Source organism: Lepidochelys olivacea (assembly GCF_965140295.1).
Source record: "Lepidochelys olivacea isolate rLepOli2 genome assembly, chromosome: 4".
Lineage (NCBI taxonomy): Eukaryota > Metazoa > Chordata > Testudines > Cheloniidae > Lepidochelys > Lepidochelys olivacea.
Genome location: NC_140414.1, coordinates 92,978,480 through 93,005,721, shown reverse-complemented (window position 1 = coordinate 93,005,721; position 27,242 = coordinate 92,978,480). Strand labels below are relative to the sequence as shown.

At 42.0% G+C, this 27,242-nt stretch overlaps 1 protein-coding gene across 2 annotated transcripts in view; it reads left to right on the top strand.

Moving 5' to 3' along the window:
- TUSC3 (tumor suppressor candidate 3) overlaps positions 1-27,242 on the top strand; it is a 281,944-nt gene that overhangs the window by 82,934 nt on the left and 171,768 nt on the right. For both annotated transcript variants that reach the window (XM_084627131.1, XM_084627132.1), the window contains exon 2: positions 18,536-18,705. In XM_084627131.1, coding sequence (XP_084483257.1) covers positions 18,536-18,705 — 170 coding nt within the window. The remainder of the gene's footprint in view (positions 1-18,535; positions 18,706-27,242) is intronic.

The window sequence follows — 27,242 nt, the reverse complement described above, 5'->3', positions numbered from 1 at the left end:
TTGTTCTGCAGCAGGTGGGAATAGCTGTATAAATCTTTCATGACTTTTCTCCTTATTTTAACAATAATGGTAGGACCTCTGTATATATGGCTGAGTTGTGCCTGAGCATTATTGATCAGTTACATTTCTGATTATTTCACTCTGTGATCAAGTGCTTATAAGACATTATTTATTTTCAACCCTTTTTGTTACTGCCTCTTCCAGCATATGTATATTTTACTTACCGGTACTTGTGGTAATAAAAGCATGCTTGATTGCAAACATCCTTACAACTTGATTTCATCACTAATTTAAAAGAAATCATTATGAGTACAACCCCAGTCTTTCCTAACAGGATTACTACCACTGTCTTTCCCAAAGCTGTATCAAGTTTTAGTTGACTTCCATTTTTACATGTAACATTACCCTTTCATCAAATTAGTTTTTTTTTCAGTCTAGGTCCTTGTATTTATCCCTAACTTTGTATCTGGCAACGTCTTATAGTATTTTAATACATAGTATTTATTTAAATTCATTCCAAGTAAATTAGAGAAAGTGAGGAAAGGGATGTTTATTTTCACATACACTAATGGTGTAGTTAACAGGCTTCCTGGCTTGTCTGCGCTGGGTGGCATTATATACTCTTGTGAAAGTCAGAGGAAACTCTGCTGTTGGGCTTTGAGTTTCCCCGCTCTCGGGCCTTTGTTTTGCCTTTTCAGCAAAGTCTGATTCCTGGGTAATTCTTCTCAATTCTTAGTTAGCAATAGCTCATAATTCTGGAGTGGTGTATCCATAGTGAAGGGAGTGCAGCTGTGAAATAGTGTCCGCACAAAAGTCACATATGTGTCACCCTCAAATAGTGATTTTGTTACTGATACTCTAGTGAAGGAGTTACAGCTTCAAACCTGAATAGAACTTCCACTGTGATCATCAAATTCAAACTTTCCTCCAGAGTACTGTAATGACTTAAGGAATTGCTGAAGAGAAAAGTGCCACTTCACCCATCAAGTTGTTCCCTCTTAAATGAATTTCTGCTGAGAGGACCATATTTTAAAAATCCTAAAGATGCTTTTGTGCCAGCATTTTTTTAGGGCCACAAAATATGCATACAAAAACATACTGTTTAAAATGTGTGCTGGTGTCAGCTTATGACTCAACAACAATGCCTTCATATTTTGGCGCGTAAGACTTTTTCTAGTAATTAAAAATTTTGAATGACTTGGTCATGAAACACTGAACAAGTGTTACCAATATTCAGTTTAAGCAAAATGACAGCTTTTTTTAATGAGACAAGGTGGGTCATAGAATCATAGAATATCAGGGTTGGAAGGGACCCCAGAAGGTCATCTAGTCCAACCCCCTGCTCAAAGCAGGACCAATTCCCAGTTAAATCATCCCAGCCAGGGCTTTGTCAAGCCTGACCTTAAAAACCTCTAAGGAAGGAGATTCTACCACCTCCCTAGGTAACGCATTCCAGTGTTTCACCACCCTCTTAGTGAAAAAGTTTTTCCTAATATCCAATCTAAACCTCCCCCACTGCAACTAGTGACCATTACTCCTTGTTCTGTCATCTGCTACCATTGAGAACAGTCTAGAGCCATCCTCTTTGGAACCCCCTTTCAGGTAGTTGAAAGCAGCTATCAAATCCCCCCTCATTCTTCTCTTCTGCAGGCTAAACAATCCCAGCTCCCTCAGCCTCTCCTCATAAGTCATGTGTTCTAGACCCCTAATCATTTTTGTTGCCCTTCGCTGGACTCTCTCCAATTTATCCACATCCTTCTTGTAGTGTGGGGCCCAAAACTGGACACAGTACTCCAGATGAGGCCTCACCAATGTCGAATAGAGGGGAACGATCACGTCCCTCGATCTGCTCGCTATGCCCCTACTTATACATCCCAAAATGCCATTGGCCTTCTTGGCAACAAGGGCACACTGCTGACTCATATCCAGCTTCTCGTCCACTGTCACCCCTAGGTCCTTTTCCGCAGAACTGCTGCCTAGCCATTTGGTCCCTAGTCTGTAGCCGAACAAAAAGTCAGTTCAGATAATACCGGTGATAGACTGTATTTTTTGCAAAGAATAACCTTGTACAGAAATATATAAGGTTTTTGTCTGTAAAGTTCCAAAATTCTCTCCTTTAGCAGTAATAGACTTTAAAAAGTGTGTGTTCAGAAAGAAGAGAGAGCGATGAAGAAAAGTACTCCTTTAAAAGTAATTTCAGGCTTATTTGCCTTTTGAGTTGTTGTCTAGTGCAGACTTGTAAAAACGAGAGGAAGTTGCTTTAGGCAGTAGCAGGGCTTGCCCAGCTCTGGCATTCCAGCCATGGAGCGGGGTCAGGGGTTTGCTTCGCTGTGCTCACTTGGCCCTCCTGCAGTGGAGTGGGGTTGGGGCATGGGGGCTTCTAAGCCCCTGACCGCTGGAGCTGGACAAGCCCCCATACCCCAACCCGGCGTTCTGCTCCCTGGCAGGAGCTCTGGGTGGAGCGGGGCAAGTCCCAAGCACCAGGCAGGGGAGCAACACGGGAGGGGCAGGGGTCTAGGGGTGCACATTTTTGGGGCCCTCCATTTTTCTGGGGGCATCTGGCCAGAGCATCTATTTCCCTCCTCCCCGCCGCAAGGCCACCTGGAAGGGGGGCCCAGATTGCTCATGTCAACGTTCCTTCCCCACTCTGAACTCTAGGGTACAGATGTGGGGACCTGCATGAAAGACCCTCTAAGCTTATTCTTACCAGCTTAGTTTAAAAGCTGCCACCACCAAAGTGTTACACAAAGAATAACAGGGGAAGTGCCCACTTGGAAACTTCCCCCCAAAAAATATCCCCCTAAGCCCTACACCCCCTTTCCTGGGGAAGGCTTTATAAAAATCCTCACCAATTTGCATAGGTGAACACAGACCCAAACCCTTGGATCTTAAGAACAATGAAAAAGCAATCAGGTTATTAAAAGAAGACTTTTAATTAAAGAAAAAGTAAAAGAATCACCTCTGTAAAATCAGGATGGTAAATACCTTACAGGGTAATCAGATTCAAAACATAGAGAATCCCTCTAGGCTAAACCTTAAGTTACAAAAAGACCCAAAAAGAGGAATATACATTCCATTCAGCACAACTTATTTTGTCAGCCATTTAAACAAAACAGAATCTAACACATATCTAACTAGATTGCTTACTAACTCTTTACAGGAGTTCTGACCTGCATTCCTGCTCTGGTCCTGGCAAAAGCATCATACAGACAAAGAGAACCTTTGTTTCTCCCCCACACCAGCTTTGAAAGTATCTTGTCTCCTCATTGGTTATTTTGGTCAGGTGCCAGCGAGGTTATCTTAGCTTCTTAATCCTTTACAGGTGAAAGGGTTTTTCCTCTGGCCAGGAGGGATTTAAAGGTATTTACCCTTCCCTGTATATTTATGACATCTCCTACCCCTCCGCTTCCTGTCATTGCCCCACCCCCACCCCAAGTGTCCCCTCTTGCCTACGCCACTGCTGTACCAGTGGGTCTCCAGTATACATCGTTTCGGTATCTGTGGTCCTTTTCAAGAACACAACCCTGACATATACTGGGGACCTACTGTACTATTTCTATTGTAGATAATGGTAGTATTGTTGCTGTTACCAGATAAACAAGCAAAGGCAGAAAAGCTGAGGCAATATGCATTACTGTAAGTATAGTTAAATAAAAAAATTATTCATCCCACTTTGTCCATTTTGCCTCATAATTGATTTATAAATATAATACAAAAAGAACGAGGAGTACTTGTGGCATCTTAGAGACTAACAAATTTATTTGGGCATAAGCTTTCATGGACTAATACCCACTGCATTGGATGCATGCAGTGGAAAATACAGTAGGAAGATATATATACACAGAGAACATGAAAAAATGGGTGTTGCCATACCAACTATAACGAGACTAATCAATTAAGGTGGGCTATTATCAGCAGGAGAAAAAAAAACCTTTTTGTAGTGCTAATCAGGATGGCCTATTTCCAACAGTTGACAAGAAGGTGTCAGTAACAGTAGGGGAAAAATTAGCATGGGGAAATAGTTTTTACTTTTAGTTTTACTTAGTAATGACCCATCCACTCCCAGGCTTTATTCAAGCCTAATTTAATGGTGTCCAGTTTGCAAATTAATTCCAATTCAGCAGTTTCTCATTGGGGGTCTGTTTTTGAAGTTTCTTTGTTTCTTCACTTCAGCAGGTGGGTATTGTAGTTTTAAGAATGCTTGATAGAGATCTTGTAGGTGTCTCTGTCTGAGGGATTGGAGCAAATGCAGTTGTATCTCAGAGCTTGGCTGTAGATAATGGATCATGTGATGTGGTCTGGATGAAAGCTGGAGGCATGTACGTAAGTATAGCGGTCAGTAGGTTTTCGGTATAGGGTGGTGTCTATGTGACCATTGCTTATTAGTACTGGAGTGTCAGGAAGTGGATCTCTTCAGTTTCACTTAATATTTACTCTTGTTGGCCATGTTTGTGGAGGCAGTATTTGTTTTCGCAACCATACTGCTGAAATACATTTATACAGTGCAGTCAGATACTCTCTAAACTGTTATTCATTTTAAACATAAAAAAGGTGAAAATGATAAGTTATAGTTTGAATTACATATACTGTGGGTGACGAAAGACCTATTGGACCATCTTGGCATCCTTAGCCAATGAGCCGTTGTTCTTTACAGTATATTTACTACTTCAATAATTGTCTACATGAATCATAATTCTTGGTAGACGTGACCAATCTCAGTGTGTAAACTACAATCTATAGCTAGCTGTGTCTTTTGGATCCATGCTGACAGCCCCTGACATGAACTATATAAAAGAAGGGTGCAGTTCCAACCACTTCTCAATTTTTTGAGTGACAATGTAGCAGGCTTGATTCCTCCAGTGGTATCGCCTCTTTAGTTGGGTTTCCTTCCCACCTTGTTAGGAAATTTGGTACACAATTGTTAGCTAATTAGTGACTCTAAAGCCCTTTTCCTTGTTCCTCACAGTGCTACAGGAGTTGCTTGAAGCTAACACTGTTGGATTGTAACTTCCTTTTCCTCCTCTCTTAGGGGGTTACCTGAGGCGAGAGTTATCAGTGATGTGGGAATAGGCAACATCTGTATGTTGACATTGCCAGGCAACAGTTATGGAGGTGAATTATAACCCTTATAAACAAGTATCCTAGAACCATGTTGAGGACGTTTTGGTTGATATCCGAATCAGTTCTTCCAAGCCGGAAGAGAGTGAATATTCCCTATTGGATCCCTCCAGTGGAATGTGAAGTGTGTGGTGGGGGAGACTTATTCTCAGATTGTCCCTGGTTCATTGATGTGGTGGTTGTGGTGATGAATGAAGTTTTTGCCACCCATAAAGACTAGGACAGACTTGTTTAGACTTGGTGGACAGAGAGTTATACTTCAGTGGGGACTATTCAACTACTTTGGAGGATTGAGGCCAGAGTGCTAAGTAACTTGCAGGATTGAACCCTAATCTCATTAAAAGCCAGTTTCACAGGTGTTCCATTTGTGGAGAAATTCATGTCTGAAATATAGAACTATTTTCCTCCTGATGTGTATCAGAGAACCTTGATCAGATGCTGATTTGCGTGATTTTTTGTTTGTTTAGAAAAGCATGCTTTATTGTTAGAGAAATATATATTAATCTATATCTTTAACATTGTAACACTGTTATGATTGTAGCACTGACAGAAATATTGAACTTGTTTCCTTTTTTGGGTACAGAAGTTGGCATTCATGCTGTTCCTTCATCTACAAAATCTTGCACACCCTTAATGCTCCCTCCCCATTTATATTCATTACCCAATACAACACACTATTGAATTCCACATTCTCAGTGGCTTTAACCTCAGACCACTGTACTATAGCCATTAACCCTTTTATAGAAGACTCAGGTTTTGGCACCACCAAAGTGGTTTTTTTTTTTTTGAAAGGGTTGCCCTTCCTCAGATGTGTATCGTGACTTTTAATAATTCATTGAAAATAATCTCACTGAGTTATGGATATACAGCTAGCAAGTGCACAACAGAATTCTGTAAATAAATAAATTGATTTAAATAAGGCCTAAGTCTTATACGTGAATAGCATATTCCACTGAAGTCCTCCCATCAGTCTTTTATAAAGAGAGAGATCAACTGTTTATATCTCTCGATCAGTGAAACAAGATACAGACACTTCAATGGGTCAAAACAACAGATGCCCTCTCTTATTCCAAACAAGAAGGGGTGGAAGAAAAAGACTGTATCCACAGCTTGCTGAAGCTGAACCCAAGGAAGACAAAGGTGATGCTGGTGGGCAGAGGAAGATACTTTGAAGAGCTTGCAGCCATGTTGAATTCTCCAGTGGCTGAAGATACCCACCCACCACTGATCAGTTCAGTCCATACTGAAGGAGTGCTCTTGGATTCCTAGCTGACACTGAGCTTTTGCACAGCAGCATCCATGAGTAACACTTTCTACCATCTCCGCTTGGCTAGAAGACTCTGTCCCATCCTTGTAGACGAAGACCTGGATTCATTTATTCATGCCTTTGTCGCTTCTCAGCTTGATTACAGCAATTCAGTATACCTGGGCATGAAGATTTTTAGGGAACTCTAACTAGTACAGAATGCTGGAATTTGTCTCCTTGGCAGAACAAGCCACTGCAGACACATCCAATCTGTCCTCTGCTCTCTACAGAGGCTTCCCATAGAATTTCATATCAAGTACTTAAGTATTTGGTACTTATCTTCAAAGTGGCCTAGGCCCATGATATCCAAAAGATTGTTTAAACCTCAAAGGACAAAGACTGCTCAAGCTCAATGGACAAAGACTGCTGCCCACAATTATGCTATTCTGACACACTTGAACTTTCTACAATAAGGGGAAAGCTAGCCTGTGCCAGGAGACAGAACTACTGTGGGAGGCAGGGGTGCATGCGGGCAGTTGAGACTGTGGAATTAACTGTTCCCAGGAACTAAAAGACCATCACAAACCTTACCTTTCTGCTCCAAGTCAAGGCACATTTCTTTGGTCTTGCTTTCTCTAACACACACATAGCAATGGATATCTTTGTGAGGATCGATAGGTCTCCAGGCAACCCTCCTATTCCAGCTGCCATCTGTCAGCTTGCTACTACCTGGTGGGCTGAGGACTAATGGAACCATAGCCCCACCAGAGGCACTGTCCACAAGAATCCTGCCTGGAGGAACACCCAGCCCCACTGATTACTCCGGCTGTGCTATTTAAGCTGTAAAGAGGCACAGGAAGTTGTCCATGCAGCTGAGTGAGCTTCTGGATGTCTGCTTCTTTGGACCCTGCCTTCTTGCCTAACTTCTGACCCTGGCTCCAAACCTTGGCTCAATTCTCTGACTCTGATTCTTGGCCCTGACCTTGGCCTCTGACTCCAGTTCTGATCTTTGGCTCCCATTCCAGACTGACTCTGTCTTGCCCCTTGGCTCAGGTATCTGGCCTCTGATTCTGGTTTTGATCCTCATCTAAGCTTCCCAGCACCTGAATCCTGCTCTGACCATTAGGCATGACCAGCCATGTCCTGGTCCCTAACAATATTTGTATAAAATAGCATGCATACTTTGTGTTAGTTTATCACAACAATACATTCCACTGCACATACGCCTTCCTCTGAGGAGAAGACAAGAGAACAAACAGTACATGACAGATCACATTGCTTAATGTACTGTTGGAAGGCCCTCAGACACTATGTTGGTGATCGCAGTATGTGAACCTGTATAGAATAGATGTAAGCATTGCTGGTAGTCTGCAGTGTTTCTTCAGATGCTTGGGATTTTTCCTAGTCTGGAATATGGGTGGGGAGCAGCTAGCCCAAGAGGATTCTCTGTGAAGCCCAGAATCCTGACTAATGTCTCTATATAAAACTATTACTTAAAACATGTAACCTAAACATAAAGATGGGTAGACGACACATAAAGGATTATTTTAAATGCACTTTCAGAATTTCTGTCCATAGTATAGTTTGAATGCATGGATTATGTAACAACATTTTCATTTTATTAGTAAAGTGGTACTTCATCTCAGGCTTCAGTGATTTGACTTGCTCTCTCTAGTTACAGGTAGATTGCTAAACCAATTAATATACTGGTAATACGTTCTCACCAGGAGGCACTTCTATTGCTGCACTACAGCAGGAGGCAGGTTGATATTTTGTTTCTTGGGCCTCTGAATACACTTACAAATAATGGATAAACAAAGGAAAAAGGCAGGAAATGCTCATTTTGTAGTTTAAAGGGTGCATTTATTCATAGCAGTGGAATTATAGCTGCAGGTTTTGCATCTGTTATGGTAGGATCTGGTGCCACCTTGTGTTGGTGTGTCCAGGTCCTTGCCAAACCAGGCACTCAGATACCACAGATTGTGCTTCAAGGAGAAAGTCTGGGATACACACCTTAAGAACATAAGAGTGGCCATACTGGTCAGACCAAAGGTCCATCTAGCCCAGTATTCTGTCTTCTGACAGTGGCCAATGCCAGGTGCCCCAGAGGGAATGACCAGAACAGGTAATCAAGTGATCCATCCCCCTGTTGCCCATTCCCAACTTCTGGCAAACAGAGGCTACTGACACCATCCCTGTCCATCCTGGCTAATAACCATTGATGGACCTATCCTTCATGAACTTGCCTATTGCTTTTTTTGAACCCTGTTATAGTCTTGGTCTTCACAAGCTTAAAACCACCTTCACCAAACAAGGACGCTCCATGGGGAAAAACAGTGAGGAATCCTTGTGGCACCTTAGAGACTAACAAATCTATTTGGGCATAAACTTTCATGGGCTATAACCCACTTCATCAGATGAATGGAGTGGAAAATACATAGGCAGGTATAAAAATAAAGCATATGAAAAGTTGGGATTTGCCTTACCAAGTGAGGGGTCAGTGCTAACGAGGCCAAATCAGTCAGGATGGAAGTGGCCCATTCCCAACAGTAGACAAGAAGGAAGCTTATATTGATAACTGATGCAGCAAGCCCAGAGGTGCCAGGACTATGAACCACCAAGTCTAGAGGTGCCGGGTCTCAGTCCTGGCAAGTCCTGGCACAAATTAAGCACTGTCCAGGGGCATATACTTTTCACATAATGATCATTCCATATTTGACTTCTCTGTACTCATCTGCAAAGGAAACCTGCACAATATTTTCAAAAGAAAAGCCTAACTCTGCTAGACATGAAAAATAATAGAATTAATAGAGATATTGGTTTTATGTCTTGTTATAGTTATCTGTAACCCACTAATTCTCCTTTGTCCTGTGACTGCAGAGGTGTTAATTGCTCACAGCCTTTATTTGAATGGTTTCTTGCAACATGTGTTAACTATTTATGCTTCACAATCTGTTCTACCTTGTATTTATCTGTGACATTCCCTGAATACCTTTCCCAGACCAGAAGAAGAGCTCTGTGGTGGTTGAAAGCTTGTCTCTTTCACCAACAGAATTTGGTCCAATAAAACATATTACCTGACCCTTTTTGGCTCTCTTACATCCTGGGACCAGTTGGGTACAACAACACATCAGGAATCATAACATTCAAAAACCAGTAGGAGAACACTTCAACTGCTCTGGCCACTCAGTAAAAGACTTAAGGGTGGCAATTCTGCAACAGAAAAGCTTTAAAAACAGACTCCAAGGAGAAACTGCTGAGCCTGAATTAATATGCAAACTAGATACCACTAACTTGGGTTTGAATAGAGACTGGGAGTGGCTAGGTGATTACACATATTGAATCTATTTCCCCATGTTAAGTATCCTCGCACCTTCCTGTCAACTGTCTAAATGGGCCATCTTGATTATCACTACAAAAGGTTTTTTCTCCTGCTGATAATAGCGCATCTTAATTAATTAGCTTCTTACCATTTGTATGGCAACTTCCACCTTCTCTGTATGTATATATATATATATATATCTTCTTACTATACATTCTATTCTGTGCACCTGATGAAGTGAGCTGTAGCCCACGAAAGCTTATGCTCTAATAAATTTGTTAGTCTCTTAGGTGCCACAAGTACTCCTGTTCTTATTGTTTAATCTGAGTCAGAACAGCCCACAGGAGGGATACTTTGAGCTAGACTGCTGCCTTTTCAAACAGTGCCCTTGCCAAGTGTTAGAATCAGATTATTTAAAAAAAAATCAGCAGGGCATTTCCTGTTAGTGCTTTCTGTCAGCAATTACCCCACTATCCTTTCCCATACAGGACACAGCCACTTTTCAGGAAGAGGAATTTATTCATGAGAGATACAACTCACACAGGACATTTTTAATCCATGAAATATTAATTCTCTAAAACCTCTTTGCTTATGAGTAATTGTTTCCAACTGGAAAGAACCTAAACCAATTAAGGTGTTCTCCTTACATACTAAATAAGAGAAAGTCCTGACAGTTTGGCCTTGTCATAGCACAAAACAATTCTTTCAATGTTTCATGGAAATTATACAGATTTCCTGAAGCATGAAATCACTGAAGTGGGTCCCAACAGAAGCAGCATGTGTCAAAACACTTATTTTTCCTTAAGTGGAAATGTTTAATTGTCTGAGCACAGTGACAGAAAAGTAGATGTCACTTTCAGCACATGATCTGAAGTCAAAGCTATAAGCATAACCTGAAATATGTCTGACTTCCAGAGCTCAAGTGGTCAGATTTTAAAATATAAAGTTAAAATGAAAACTCAGTTAAGCACATACTGTAAATAGGTTTTTAGATAACTAAAAAAAGCCTTCTTCAGTTTTTGAAATCCTCCTAGCACTTCCTAGTTTGCTTCTGAGATCAGATATCCTGAGTTACAGGAAGATCTTTGGTATCAGTGATGTTATGAAAAGAGACATCCTGGGATAGCAAGAAACCAGAAAGTGCCAGGATATTATTAATAAGCAGTTTCTCAGAAGCCTGGGGGAAATCCTGGCCCCCTTGAAATCAAAGCGGTTTTCACTGATTTCAGTGGAGCAGGTTATCACTCTATGTACTGAATGAAAGTCTTATTTTTTAGGAGAGTTGGAATCCTTCAGTGTCATTGAAGCAGATTGCAAAGTTATAGTTGTTTCTGGTTTTTAGAATACTGTACTTGCAGTACGTTTTCTGGTGGTTTTAAAAATAAACTCACTAACGTCTGAGCGAGTTTCAGAGACTACACCATTATATATGTCCTACTTGATACTGTGGTTTTGTATCTGGGCAGATTTGAAAATATCAAGGAAGCTGTGCCTTTGTTAGGTCATTTATACTTTGGCAGGAATAGTTCCTAGGATCTGTGCATATGATGCTTGTTTCTCATGTTTCTGGTAGTCAAGCAGCCTACAGTCCTCTGCTAGTGCTCTCAGAGATCTGTAACATATCAGTAAGGGGTCTCTACCCCATTTTGCTGGAAACAAATTCCTTTATGTCTCTGGGAGCCATAAAGGGCAAAAAGGAATCTATGGTTGCAAGGTGAAAACTTGAAAATCTTTCTATCCTTTCATTAGTTTCTACAGACTTCATCTTTTAGCTTCAATGAATGTAGCACAGGGAAATCATATTTTCTATGCTGCTGTTAGTTCAGCTCTTACATTTTTATTGAGCATTACTAGCTAGAGCACATCATCCAAAACTGGTATATCTTTTGAAATAGAAATACGATATTTCCTACCTGTAAACTTTTTAATTCAGATCTTACAATTTGAACGATGCCCTGTTTTGAGTAAATGTGGCAAAGGGTAGGTTTCTTTTTAATCTGTTCTGTTTGTTTCTCTTAGGAAAGAACTCCAGTAGTTCCCCCATGTAAGCAAAACAGCAAATATTTATTTTGGCAGGAAAATTATTTTTATTGATTTGTTCATCTGCATGCTTGTGATGAACAGAATTGTAAATCTGTCAAGAACCTATCCTTAAGACCGGTGGCTCTAAATCACAGAACACTATTTTGTAGGCATGAACATTTCCTTTTGTTTTCAGGACTTAATAGGGTGAAAATAAATTTGATATTTTAAATTACTGATTCAGGATTTGTGGTGGTAGAAACATCTTTCAGTATTTACTCTTCAAAATTACTAGCTGTAAACTTTATTCCCCATCCATGCAAAGTAAAAGACTCCAGATCCCAACTACTGTATATCCTGGGCTAAATTCTGTGCTAATTTACACCTCATGCAACTTCCCTTATTGTAGAGGTTGAACCTGATGGAGTTACACTGGATGTAAATCAGTGCAGGATTTTGGCTGTTATTGATTGGCAGTCATAAAGCCCAAATATTTTTGTTTGGCAAATAAAAATGTAAGGAAAATTAACAGAGGTATTTTGAATTAGGGCTGTGTACTTTCTTCTTTCCCAGACTATAGAACCTAGATGAATTTCAGCATAGACTGGATAGGTGGCTACCCTATTTATTTACACTGCTGGAAAAGGCCAGACAGCCAGAGGCCTCTGTTCTGAGACATTATTCTTGGAAGTATGGCTATAGAAAGCTAGAATATAAGCTCTCCTTCATGAGTGTGCCTCCATAGAGCCCTGTTGTTGAAGTGTACCTGAGGCCATAGAATCTTTATTACAGCATACCATTTGGGGGCACAGGTGTGTGCTTCCATCAGCCTTTTGACTGAGAATATAAACAGCTCTGCCCCACCTAACATTCGACAGTTCCTCTCTACCTTGAAAAGCCAAGTGATAGTGGGGAAGTTGGGGTGATCAATATGGCTTTATGAAGGTAAGCCTATTTGGAGAACTGGAGTTCTGAAAGATAGGTAACCCCTTTTATGCCTTCATTAGTACACCTCCATAGAATCCCACTGCTGAAAATCAGCTAACAGTCTGCTTCTCAATGGGGAGAGCTGAGGAGCCCTGTTAGTTAAATAATGGTGGAAATACCACACTCCTAAACTGCTGAATTGGGAGTGACAGTATTAATACTATTTGTTCATACATCTCAAAGCACTTTACAAAGGAAAGCCAATATCTTCTCCGTTTTAGGGATGGGGAAACTAAGACTTACCCAAGGTCACATAGCAGGTCAGGTCAGTGGCAGAGTCCAGAATAGAATCCATATCTTCCGACTTCAGTCTTGTGCCCTCTGCACTGCATTATGTTGGCTGAAAAAGACAGGGACTGAGCTCCTTTAAACTGTCAAGGGCACATTCTGTAAATTCTGGAGGAGTGACCTCAGGTCCATGGAACAGTGCAGGCAGTGCACACTGTAATCCAATTAACTTCCCTATGAAGAAAACTAGAGAGCATGAGGAGCTGCAGGCAGGTTCCAATGGGGCTGGGAGAAAGAAAACAAAATACTGGATGCTAGCAGAAATACAGAATTTCATGACATCTTTAAAAACTGCCAGATGCTATGGTCATGGACTCTGTCTCTTAAGTGGGCTTGAGTGGGATCAGTTGGATATTCACATCTGAGCTATTGCTTTAAGCTCTTTGCAGACTTAGGGCTGCTCTACACTGGAAATTTACATCCGCATAGCTACATCTCTCCAGGGAAATTCTCACCCCTTAGATACATAACTATGCCGACCTAACCCCCGGTACAGAGAGCACTAGGTAGATGGGAAGAATTCTTCTGTCAACCTAGCTACTGCCTCCTGGGAAGGTGGATTAACTACAACATTTGAAGAGTAGGCATAGCCCTAGGCAAGTGACACTGCATCAGTTCACACTCAGTCTTGAAAACATTTATTTCCACAACTGCTAGCAATGCTTTTTTTAATGAAAGTTCAAATTCTGGAACACTATTATGCAGAATAGCATGGATGCCATAGCAAACTACAGACATGGAGTTGAAGAACAGGTGGGCGCTGATTGTAGTGGTCACTAAGAGCACTGCCTAATAAACAGACTTGTATGGGCAGAATTATTTGACTGCTGTTGTACGTCTTTTGAAGGAATGCTCATTTGTAATGACTGTTAATTACCACACATGCTCAATGAAAATAAATGCATATTACAAATACAAAACTACATTAAAAAGGACATTAAAGATGCAAAGTCAAGCACTTAAAAGTTAGAAAATGCCAGAATTAAAGTTGCATATGCAGTCTTCATTCACCCACCTTGTGAATGCACATGCATTATTATACAGTCTTTAATTACAAAATCACATAATATTTTTTTACATAAGGACCACTGCCTCCATCAGTAGAGCCTTGCGGGGATATAAATCAGTATCCACAAAACCGCAGGGCTTTCCGGGAACCTCAGTGGCTAAAGGAGCAGAACTTAGGGCTGCCATGCCCAGGACGCAGCGCCCCACGCCGGCAGCTCCTCTGGCATGACTGTACTGCCCCCAAGCAGGAGACACAGACAGCTGCATGGAAGGGACAGGGGCAGGGTTGTGAGCGGTACAGCCATGCCAGAGGAACTGCCGGTGCGGGGTGCTGTCTCCTGGGAGTGATGGCCCCACGTTCAACTCCTTTTGCCACTGCAGTTCCATGGATACCAATTTATATCCGCGGATATAAATGTGTATCTGCGCAGGCCTCTATCCATCAGTTTACAGGATGGATGGTGCTCAATTAATGAGCAATTATTCAATATTTTGTTTTCTCTTTGTTCAGTGTATCGACCAAGGCATTATTTACGACACGCTATTCAAACCCGACTTTGGAGACGGTTTTAAGTGTTAAGTACTTCATGGGCTTTTCTGTGGTGCTCATCTGTGTAGCATCTGAGTGCTTCACAAATCTTCACTTATCTTCAACACCACTGTGAGATGAGGGGATGGTGTTATCTCTGTTTTACAGTGGGGGATGAGGCACAGAGTGATTGTTTAAAAGTATCCACTAATTTTGGGTGCCTAATCTGAGACACTTAGGACCTGATTTTTCAGAGTACTTAGCATTATGTAACCTTTTACATGTTCAAAGCACAGTAACAATTGACTTCAATTGCAGGGTTCAGAACTTCTGCAGATCAGACACAAAGGCATCAAGTCAGGTGCTCATAAAATGAGGAACACACAAGTAGTGATCAACTGTGAAAAGACTGAGTTAAGTGATTTGTCCAGCATCACACAGCAACTCTGTGGCCAGAGGCAGCGATAGAATCAAATTCCCCAGAAAAGCATTCAGCTTCCTTAACCATTAGACCATCTTTTCTCTTCGTGCACTGAGAAGTGTGTTGCCTGTCTCATTCACTACGCATCTTCCAACTTATGCCACAAATGAGGCAGGGGTCCTATGAACATCCTTCTTTACTACACAATTGTGACTGATCCCCAGAGCAGGTCCTTCCTGTACACTGAAAGAGGTTGGGGTTCTGTGAAAAAACTAGTATGTGATCATGTAATTTAATAGATTGTTTCATAATGCATTCACACCAGGGACTGAATTAAGGTTCACAGACATCCTTATTTCTGGCATTTCCTAACTTTTGAGTGCTTGACTTTGGGACCTTAATAATGTACTTTTAGCATAGCTTTTTGTGTAATTTCCTAGATTTAAAAAAAAACAACAAACAAACAGAAAAATAAATCCATGTGGTATCAAATAGACACCAACATGGTTCAGCAGCAGGATTAGAATGTTTAGATCCACTGCACAGACATTGGCACTTTAGCTAACAGAGTAACTGACGGCAATAGTAGGTTGTCATCCTCTACGTGGAGCAATAATGCAAGATGAGATACTTCACTAGTGGGTTTCACAAATATTTACTGAATGGTGAAACTCGGGAATTTAGGTTCTGTTTCAGGCTCTGAAGGGGAGTGTGCTCTACTGGGCACAGACTTTTTTGATCATTTGCCCCAAGCTTGACTTCTTTTGCTCCATCCTTTCCAATCTGTTCCTGTCCCCATCTTGCCTCTTCCCCATCCTTTGGGTTCTCAACTCTGTTCTATTCTTCTCATCTAGCCAGTCTCAGTCTGCACTCCTCAGAATTCCCATCTCAAGCCCAGTTCACTGACTCTCCTCACTTCTCACCTGATCTGCTTTTCTCCCTGCTCCTATCTCCAGTCGCACTCCCTCACACCTGCCCCCCACATTCCCCCTTCCTCGTTGGCTCCCAATCCTAGTCAGTCTCCTTCGCTAAATTTCTTGTCCAATATTTTGATCAGCCAATCCAAGTTCTCCTCCTACACTACAGCTCTTATCTTATCTGTTGTCCCTTCCCCTACTTCTTCCTCCCCACCCACACTCTAATGGTTCCCAGTCTGTCTCCCCCACTTCCGCAGCTCCTCATCTTATCTCAGTCTTGCTCTCCCCACCCAGTTCTCCTTCCTGTCTCCTTGCCCTGGCAGTCCCAATCTTTGCACTCTATCCTGGCTCCCAGTTGCCCCACCACCACGCCATCTCCTAGTCCTAATTTTTCTCTCCCCACCCCTGCCAACCTCCACTCCTAGTCTTGCCTCAGGATCCTTATCCTAATCTATGCCTCTGCCTTTTCGGTCTGCCACTTGTCCTCTCTGCTTCTGAATTAGGTAAGTTTCCCCCTCCACACTGCCAGCATGGGCAAATTGAGAACACGAGAGAGACAGTCTGCCTTCACTCAGTTCTGATACCCAGCCTCAGCCCACTCTTCAACAGCTCTGCAATTGCAGGGAAAATCATGATCAGTCAGGTTCTGGAGCAAGCTCTATGCCAACTGATTCTTCAGGGAGTATAGCTGCAAATCTTTAATAAATCTAATGAGCATGTGAAAACTCTAATTTTTCAGAGGCTTATAATTTGGCTAAATTTAGGTGAATTATTCACAGGATTGGTATAATGCACATTCTTGACATAAGGGTCACTGCCTGCCAAATTTCACATCCCTTCTCCAAAGCATGGAGATGCTAGAGCTTCTCAAAAGAGATTACCAGAATTTTTCAACATGGGGGGAAAATGTGTTTTGTTCATAGGCTCATTCTCAGAAGCGGCTGAACTGTTTTGGCTAATTTTTCCAAGACATCAGCCTGAGACAGACACATGCAATGGGAAATTTCAGCCTGAATGGTAAAGTTTAGAAAAGTTATAAGCAACTGAAAACGGGGTCTTATAGGAAATGTTGGGCAAACTTAATAATAGGCTGTGATACTGTTGTATTAATTTAGATGGAACATAGAGTCCCAAAGATGGCATAACCCAGTTACTCACTGTCCAACATTAAATAGTGTTAAATAAGGTTCAGGGTTTAGTATACAGAAACCTCAGCCTGCTTAGTACCATGGGAAACACCATTAAAATCGTTTTAACCTTTTATTAAAGATAAAGAAAAGGAGGACAAACAGTTAAAGCATTTGAAATGTAAAGTATTAAATAAGGCTTTCATTTTAACAGTATTTCTTGTTCCCTTTCCCTTTAGCTGGAGAGAGTTTTTAATAGGACAAAACCCTTGTTTGACAGTCTCTTAGGTGGTTTCAAAGATGGCAATAACTCAATAACTGTCCTTTTGGGGGAAAAGAGAAGTTAGTTGCAATGGCCTGGAGCTGTTGTTGATAAAGTCCGATCCCATTTCCTCCCAGGTGATGTTTGGGATTCAGCTGGAGCCAGTGGAGGTGGTGATGTCATCTGGATGCCTTTCTGGCCTGTTCTGGATAGGACATCTCTCAGGATCAGGATGATGAAGGCCTGGAGTCTCAGGAGTTTGTGAGGGTGGCAGCTATGATGGCGAAGCTTGCTCCAATAGCCTGTTTTTCTCCCCAAAGTATTTTTTTAAGGAGTCACAAAGGAACGATGGGTGAAATAGCCCGTCCCTTCATTACTTTGTCCACCAATTAGGCCTAGTTTCCGACAGACCAATTCTGGTTCACTGATTTCTGGTTCCACATTTTTGTTGTTTACCAAGTATGATCTTTACACAGTTCTTAAATGAGCTCATTAGACTTTGTGGTTTGATTAATTGAGTTTTTCTGTCTCCTTTTTGTACCTTTTCCCGTCAACATTTGTAATTGTAGGTTATTGTAACATCTCATGAACTTTCACATACTTTTTACAGTTGAGCTCACAATTAGGGTAAATTTTTAAGACCAATTATTACAACAGTACCAATCCTGTCTACAATAAAATACCAATGCTTATTAGTAAGTATAACTTAAGTGCAGTGGAAATATTGTAGACACTTGTAAGGATATCCTCTCTTTTTTTTTCTTCCGCTTTTACTTAAACTAATTATTTTGTGTTATGAAAAGATATAGCTGCTTTTCTGACCCTTCCAGCTCCATTTTTCTTTTATTTTGAGATATGAATGACTGTGATTGCCCTGCTGTGACTTGACTGTTACATAACAAATATAACATAATACTATACTCTGAGTTTTTTCTTTGTGCAGTTGTGTGAAACAATCTTACTTGTAATGGAAATTGATGACATGTGTTGTATGCTAAGAAGGCCATACAAGTGTCTCTTCCTCTACAGATACCTGTACAATAGTGTTGTACTCACCAGAATTTGAAATAAAATGTTTTCCTGAAGTAGTAACTTACAAGTCTACTTTAATCAGTTTAATTTTTTTCAACCAAATTAAATTATGTTTGTAAAAAATCTTTAACTCAATTGCTGTTAAAGGTAGATCGAATGAGGGTCAAATTCTTCTATTGGGTATGTTCAAACAAGGGCAGAATTTAGCCCCATGGTGCTTGTATTTAACATGCCTCCTCCTTGTATTTGATTACAGAATCTGTTAGCGGAAAAGGTGGAACAGCTTATGGAATGGAGCTCAAGGCGCTCAGTCATCCGCATGAATGGAGACAAATTCAGAAGATTTGTGAAGGCCCCACCTCGTAACTACTCTGTGATTGTAATGTTCACAGCTCTCCAGCCACAGAGACAATGTTCTGTTTGCAGGTAATTTATACCCTATGAAACAAATTCTTCTGCTCTTCTTTCCCCCTTCTTCCCCACAATGCTCAATTAACTATGTTTTAATTGACGTCCGGTATAAGTGTTGTTGTTCTAGCTTAGATAAATAAATACCTCTCTGTCTTGTGGGTGCTTTCCATAGTATGTTCCTTCTGTGGTACATCTTATAATTTCTACCTGTGATACATTTTCTACCTCTGATACATCTTATGAATTTTGTCAATTATCTTATTAATTTTCACAATTTAAGAGCTTCTACTTAAATTAATAATTGATGTAAGGCTCTCTTTTCCTTCTTTAAAACAATCTTTTTTATTCCCAGTAAGTGTCTGTTGCCAGTTAGCCTTTGTGATGGTTCTTGAGCACCCAGGACTGTGAGTCACCTTGCTTCCCCCTGCCTTCAGCGTAAGGGAGTCTTTCTTGTGATAGCTAGGTGTCAGCTCCCTAACACCACCAGCCTTTCAGCCTCTCAAGTGCTCTCCTCTGGGCTATGCCATCACTAACTTTGCCTTGCAGTTTAACAATAGATACACCCCCATTTCTAAATCCCTTTGAATCGTTACCCCGTGATATCAAGCCCCTAACACTGGCTACTCAGATAAATTCCAGATCCTCTGCCTCCAAAAGGGCAGGGTAGCCTCATTTACCAGTTTTACCTTAAACCCCCACTCCTGTAAACCGTGCAGCACTTGTGAGCACTAATGATAAAACAAAAGTAGGTTTATTTAAGAAAGAATAAATATTAAAGTAGGAACAAGAGAGAGCAGTGGAAACAACAGGTTGCAATACAAAACAAAATCACAAAACATGAATCTGGTTCTACACTTCCCAGTAGTTACTTTTCCTATGTAATAAAGTAGATTCCGCCCCCCTGTCCAAGTTCGGTCTGTTGCAGGGCTGGCTGGTTTCACAAGAGCCAGGAAACATTAATGAAAGCCCCACATTCCTTTAGGGGTTTCCTCAGTGAATGGATTAAGACTGCATCTACCTACCCTTTAAAAAGAATGAGGAGTACTTGTGGCACCTTAGAGACTAACAAATTTATTTGAGCATAAGCTTTCGTGGGCTAAAACCCACTTCATCGGATGCATGCAGTGGAAAATGGAGTAGGAAGATTATATATATATATAATCTCACACACACACACACACAGAGAACATGAAAAAATGGGTGTTGCCATACCCACTATAACGAGTGTGATCAGGTAAGATGAGCTATTATCAGCAGGAGAAAAAACACCTTTTGTAGTGATAATCAGGATGGCCCATTTCCAACAGTTGACAAGAAGGTGTGAGTAACAATAGGGGGAAAAATAAGCCTGGGGAAATAGTTTTACTTTGTGTAATGACCCATCCACTCCCAGTCTTTATTCAAGCATAATTTAATGGTGCCCAGTTTGTAAATTAATTCCAATTCAGCAGTTTCTTGTTGGAGTCTGTTTTTGAAGTTTTTTTGTTGAAGAATTGCGACTTTTAGGTCTGAAATTGAGTGACCAGGGAGATTAAAGTGTTCATAGAATCATAGAATATCAGGGTTGCAAGGGACCTCAGGAGGTCAACTAGTCCAACCCCCTGCTCAAAGCAGGACCAATCCCCAACTAAATCATCCCAGCCAGGGCTTTGTCAACCCTGACCTTAAAAACCTCAAAGGCAGGAGATTCCACCACGTCCCTAGGTAACGCATTACAGTGCTTCACCACCCTCCTAGTGAAAACATTTTTCCGAATATCCAACCTAAACCTCCCCTACTGCAACTTGAGACCATTACTCCTTGTTCGGTCATCAGCTACCACTGAGAACAGTCTAGATCCATCCTCTTTGGAACCCCCTTTCAGGTAGTTGAAAGCATCTATCAAATCCCCCCTCATTCTTCTCTTCCGCAGACTAAACAATCCCAGTTCCCTCAGCCTCTCCTCATAAGTCATGTGTTCCAGTCCCCTAATCATTTTTGTTGCCCTCCGCTGGATGCTTTCCAATTTTTCCACATCCTTCTTGTAGTGTGGGGCCAAAACTGGACACAGTACTCCTGGTGAGGCCTCACCTGATGTCGAATAGAGGGGAACGATCACGTCCCTCGATCTGCTGGCAATGCCCCTACTTATACATCCCAAAATGCCGTTAGACTTCTTGGCAACAAGGGCACACTGTTGACTCATATTCAGCTTCTTGTCCACTGTCACCCCTAAGTCCTTTTCTGCAGAACTGCTGCCTAGCCATTCGGTCCCTAATCTGTAGTGGAGCATGGGATTCTTCCGTCCTAAGTGCAGAACTCTGCACTTGTCCTTGTTGAACCTCATCAGATTTCTTTTGGCCCAATCCTCTAATTTGTCTAGGTCCCTCTGTAGCCTATCACTACCCTACAGCGTATCTACCACTCCTCCCAGTTTAGTGTCATGTGCAAACTTGCTGAGGGTGCAATCCACACCATCCTCCAGATCATTAATGAAGATATTGAACAAAACTGGCCCGAGGACCGACCCTTGGGGCACTCCACTTGACACCGGCTGCCAACTAGACATGGAGCTATTGATCACTACCCATTGAGCCCGACCATGTAGCCAGCTTTCTATCCACCTTTTAGTGCATTCATCCATCCCATACTTCTTTAACTTGCTGGCAAGAGTACTGTGGGAGACCGTATCAAAAGCTTTTCTAAAGTCAACATATATCACGCCCACTGCTTCTCTCATATCAACAGAGCCAGTTATCTCATTAAAGAAGGCAATTAGGTTGGTCAGGCATGACTTGCCCTTGGTGAATCCATGCTGACTCTTCCTGATCACCTTCCTCTCCTCCAAGTGCTTCAAAATTGTTTCCTTGAGGACCTACTCCATGATTTTTCCAGGGACTGAGGTGAGGCTGATTGGCCTGTAGTTCCCTGGATCCTCCTCCTTCCCTTTTTTAAAGATGGGCACTACATTAGCCTTTTTTCCAGTTGTCTGGGACTTCCCCCGGTCACCATGAGTTTTCAGAGATAATGGCCAGTGGCTCTGCAATCACATCCGCCAACTCCTTTAGCACTCTCGGATGCAGCGCATCTGGCCCCATGGACTTGTGCACATCCAGCTTTTCGAAATAGTCCCAAACCACTTCTTTCTCCACAGAGGGCTAGTCACCTCCTCCCCATGCTGTGCTGCCCAGTGCAGTAGTCTGGGAGCTGACCTTGTTCATGAAGACAGAGGAAAAAAAATCATTGAGTACATTAGCTTTTTCCACATCCTCTGTCACTAGGTTGCCTCCCTCATTCAGTAAGGGGCCCACACTTTCCTTGACTTTCTTCTTGTTGCTAACATACCTGAAGAAACTCTTCTTGTTCCTCTTAACATCTCTTGCTAGCTGCAACTTCAAGTGTGCTTTGGCCTTCCTGATTTCACTCCTGCATGCCTGAGTAATATTTTTGTACTCCTCCCTGGTCATTTGTCCAATCTTCCACTTCTTGTAAGCTTCTTTTTTGTGTTTAAGATCAGCAAGGATTTCACTGTTAAGGCAAGCTGGTCGCCTGCCATATTTACTATTCTTTCTACACATCGGGATGGTTTGTCCCAGTAACTTCAATACGGATTCTTTAAAATACAGCCAGCTCTCCTGGACTACTTTCCCCCTCATGTTATTCTCCCAGGGGATCCTGCCCATCAGTTCCCTGAGGGAGTCAAAGTCTGCTTTCCTGAAGTCCAGGGTCCGTATTCTGCCGCTCTCCTTTCTTCCTTGTGTCAGGATCCTGAACTCAACCATCTCATGGTCACTCCCTCCCAGGTTCCCATCCACTTTTGCTTCCCCTACTAATTCTTCCCTGTTTGTGAGCAGCAGGTTGAGAAGAGCTCTGCCCCTAGTTGGTTCCTCCAGCACCTGCACCAGGAAATTGTTCCCTACACTTTCCAAAAACTTCTTGGATTGTCTGTGCACTGCTTTATTGCTCTCCCGGCAGATATCAGGGTGATTGAAGTCTCCCATGAGAAGCAGGGTCTGTGATCTAGTAACTTCTGTTAGTTGCCAGAAGAAAGCTTCATCCACCTCATCCCCTTGGTCTGGTGGCCTATAGCAGTCTCCCACCATGACATTACCCATGTTGCTCATACGTCTAAACTTCTCCGACTCATTTTTGAATGTTATAATTCTTGACGTCTGATTTAAATTTAAATGGACACAAATCAGACGTCAAGAATTATAACATTCAAAAACCAGTCAGAGAACACTTTGACCTCCCTGGTCACTCGATTACAGACGTAGAAGTGGCAATTCTTCAACAAAAAAACTTCAGAAACAGACTCTAATGAGAAACTGCTGAATTGGAATTAATTTGCAAACTGGACACCATTAAATTAGACTTGAATAAAAACTGGGAGTGGATGTGTCATTACACAAAGTAAAACTATTTCCCTAGGCTTATTCCCCCCCTACTGTTACTCTCACCTTCTTGTCAACTGTTGGAAATGGGCCATCCTGATTATCACTACAAAAGGTTTTTTTTCTCCTGCTGATAATAGCTCACCTTAATGATCACTGTTGTTATAGTGGGTATGGCAACACCCATTTTTTCATGTTCTCTGTGTTTATATATATCTTCCTACTCCATTTTCCACTGCATGCATCCGATGAAGTGGGTTTTAGTCCACGAAAGCTTATGCCCAAACAAATTTGTTAGTCTCTAAGGTGCCACAAGTACTCCTCGTTCTTTTTGCTGATACAGACTAACATGGCTACCACTCTGATACCTACCATTTGTTATTCTGAAACAGAATTTTGTCTCTATTCATAGCCAGGGCAATCTCTTGCCAGCTATAATGTCCATTTTTCCTGCCAAGTGGTTCAGATAATTTGCAGTTGTCTTTGATGGTTTCCCATTGACTGTTCTGAGATGTGGCAAGGGTAGACAATAGGACCTTGCATTACCTCACTGGAGGATTTAGAGAGAGGTGACAGTTCCCTCTTGCTTGAATGAGTCATCTCCGAGGCACATTACCTCCTGGTGACTAATTTCTTCTCCAAGGCCATAAAGCATATTTTCAGTATAAATACATTAAATATTACCCATACATATATCTCACAATGGTTAAGAATCTTGACAAATTGAGAGCTTTCTGTAGATACCTTACGAGTTACTGTTTATGAATAAATATCCTGTAAAGCATGTGTTTGTTGCATTGAGTTAGTCATCTCCCAGGTGAAAATTGTTTGCAAATAACAGGGGCCTTTTGCTGACAGCTAGGAGTGCTTGTAACATAACTAGCTATCTTCGAAACACCAGTGACTTCCTGAGGAAACTACAATCCATCGGTGATCTTCCTGAAAACACCATCCTAGCCACTATGGACGTAGAAGCCCTCTATATCAACATTCCACACAAAGATGGACTAGAAGCCATCAGGAACAGTACCCCCAATAATGTCAGGGCAAACCTGGTGGCTGAACATTGTGACTTTGTCCTCACCCATAACTATTTCACATTTGGGGAGAATGTATACCTTCAAATCAGCGGCACTGCTATGGGTACCCGCATGGCCCCACAGAATGCCAACATTTTTATGGCTGACTTAGAACAACGCTTTCTCAGCTCTCGTCCCCTAATGCCCCTACTCTACTTGTGCTACATTGATGACATCTTCATCATCTGGACCCATGGAATAGGAGCCCTTGAGGAATTCCACCATGATTTCAACAATTTCCATCCCACCATCAACTTCAGCCTGGACCAGTCTGCACAAGAGATCCACTTCCTGGACACTACGGTGCTAATAAGCAATGGTCACATAAACACCACCCTATACCAGAAACCCACTGACCACTATACTTACCTACATGCATCCAGCTTTCATCCAGACCACACCACACGATCCATTGTCTACAGCCAAGCTCTACGATACAACCGCATTTTCTCCAACCCCTCAGACAGAGACAAACACCTACAAGATCTCTATCAAGCGTTCTTACAACTACAATACTCGCCTGCTGAAGTAAAGAAACAGATTGACAGAGCCAGAAGAGTACCCAGAAGTTACCTACTACAGGACAGGCCCAACAAAGAAAATAACAGAACGCCACTAGCCATCACCTTCAGCCCCCAACTAAAACCTCTCCAGTGCATCATCAAGGATTTACAACCGATCCTGAAGGATCATCCATCACTCTCACAGATCTTGGGAGACAGGCCAGTCCTTGCTTACAGACAGCCCCCCAACCTGAAGCAAATACTCACCAGCAACCACACACCACACAACAAAACCACTAACCCAGGAACCTATCCTTGCAACAGAGCCCGTTGCCAATTGTGTCCACATATCTATTCAGGGGACACCATCGCAGGGCCTAATCACATCAGCCACACTATCAGAGGCTCATTCACCTGCACATCTACCAATGTGATATATGCCATCATGTGCCAGCAATGCCCCTCTGCCATGTACATTGGCCAAACTGGACAGTCTCTACGTAAAAGAATAAATGGACACAAATCAGACGTCAAGAATTATAACATTAAAAAACCAGTCGGAGAACACTTCAATCTCTCTGGTCACTCGATTACAGATCTAAAAGTGGCAGTTCTTCAACAAAAAAATTTCAAAAACAGACTCCAATGAGAGACTGCTGAATTGGAATTAATTTGCAAACTGTACACCATTAAATTAGACTTGGATAAAGACTGGGAGTGGATGTGTCATTACACAAAGTAAAACTATTTCCCCAGGCTTATTCCCCCCCTACTGTTACTCTCACCTTCTTGTCAACTGTTGGAAATGGGCCATCCTGATTATCACTACAAAAGGTTTTTTTTCTCCTGCTGATAATAGCTCATCTTACCTGATCACTGTTGTTATAGTGGGTATGGCAACACCCATTTGTTCATGTTCTCTGTGTTTATATATAATCTTCCTACTGCATTTTCCACTGCATGCATCCGATGAAGTGGGTTTTAGTCTACGAAAGCTTATGCCCAAACAAATTTGTTAGTCTCTAAGGTGCCACAAGTACTCCTCATGAGTACCACAAGTGCCACAAGTACTCTCGTTATAGTGTGTATGGTAACCCATTGTTTCATGTTCTCTGTGTATATAAAATCTCCCCACTGTATTTTCCAATGCATGGATCTGATGAAGTGAGCTGTAGCTCACGAAAGCTTATGCTCAAATAAATTTGTTAGTCTCTAAGATGCCACAAGTACTCTTTTTCTTTTTGCGGATACAGACTAACATGGCTGCTCCTCTGAAACCTGTTATTTTGACATGGTGATTGACTAGATCCACCGAAATTTTCTCAGATTCATGGTCAATGGATCCCACTACGAATTCACAGTATTGCTTTTTGGTCTGTCAGCTGCTCCTTGCGTATTCATTAAATGCATGAATGTATTAGCAGCATTGCTTTGAATGTCAGGAATCCATGTGTTCCCTTATCTGGTTGACTAGCTAGTGAGAGGGTTGTCCAGGTACTAGGTACTTTCCAGTGTAGCCACTATTCTGTCCACTTTTGATGTTCTGGGGCTTCTATTAAATACAGAAAACTCTACTGTGACTCCTGTTCAAATCACAGAATTCATTGGGGCAGTCCTGGACCTTACAAAGGGCAGGGCTTTTTTGCCAGAGCGGAGGTTCCAAACAATGTGACTCATTGCTTTAGATCCGAAGGTCCACTCTGTCATTATGGTTCAGAACTTCCTCAAGCATCTAAGAGACATGGTGGTGTGCACTTACACCGTGCAGCATGCCAGACTGCACCTGAGAAAGCTACAGGGATGGCTAGCCTCAGTGTATTCATCAGCCTGTCATCAAACAGCCATGGTGGTTCAAGTACCATCTCAGGCCCTGTCCTCCCTGGACTGGTGCATAGAATCTAAAAATATTTGTGAGGGAATTCCCTTTGCCCCTCCACAACAATCACTCAGTCTATTTGCAGAGGCATCAGATTTAGATTTGGAAGCTCACTTCGGTTCCCACCAGACTCAATGACTTTGGTCACCCCAGGATCTATCTGTCTAGCTTCGGGCCATCCATTTAGCTTACATGGCGTTCCTTCTGCATAGTGCAGTGGAATTGGTTGGTGCTCAGAGACAATACAACAGCCATATTCTGTTTAAACAAGCAAGACGGGGGCGGGGACAAGTGAAAAATAATGCCAGGATGCAATCCTCCTCTGGAATTTCTGGATTGCCAGTTTCATCACCCTGAAAGTGGCTTACATTCTGGGAGTTCAAAACACACTGGTGGACTGCCTTAGCAGGTCGTTCGCAGGTCACCATGAGTGGTGTCTTTGCCTGGACATTTCTAGTCCATTTTCCAGTAGTGGGGAACTCCCCAAGTGGACCTGTTTGCAACAACAGCAAACGGAAAATGTTGCCTCTTTTGTTCCTGAGCAGGCCACAACCTGGGTTCACTGACAGATGCTTTCCACCTAATCTCATCAAAAGGACTGTTGTACGCCTTCCCTGCAGTTCCACTCCTGCCCAAGGTCTTGTCCAAAGTCAAGGAAGGCTCCTTCACCTTATTCCAATAGCTCCAGAGTGGATCCATTAATATGGGTTTTGGACTCTAC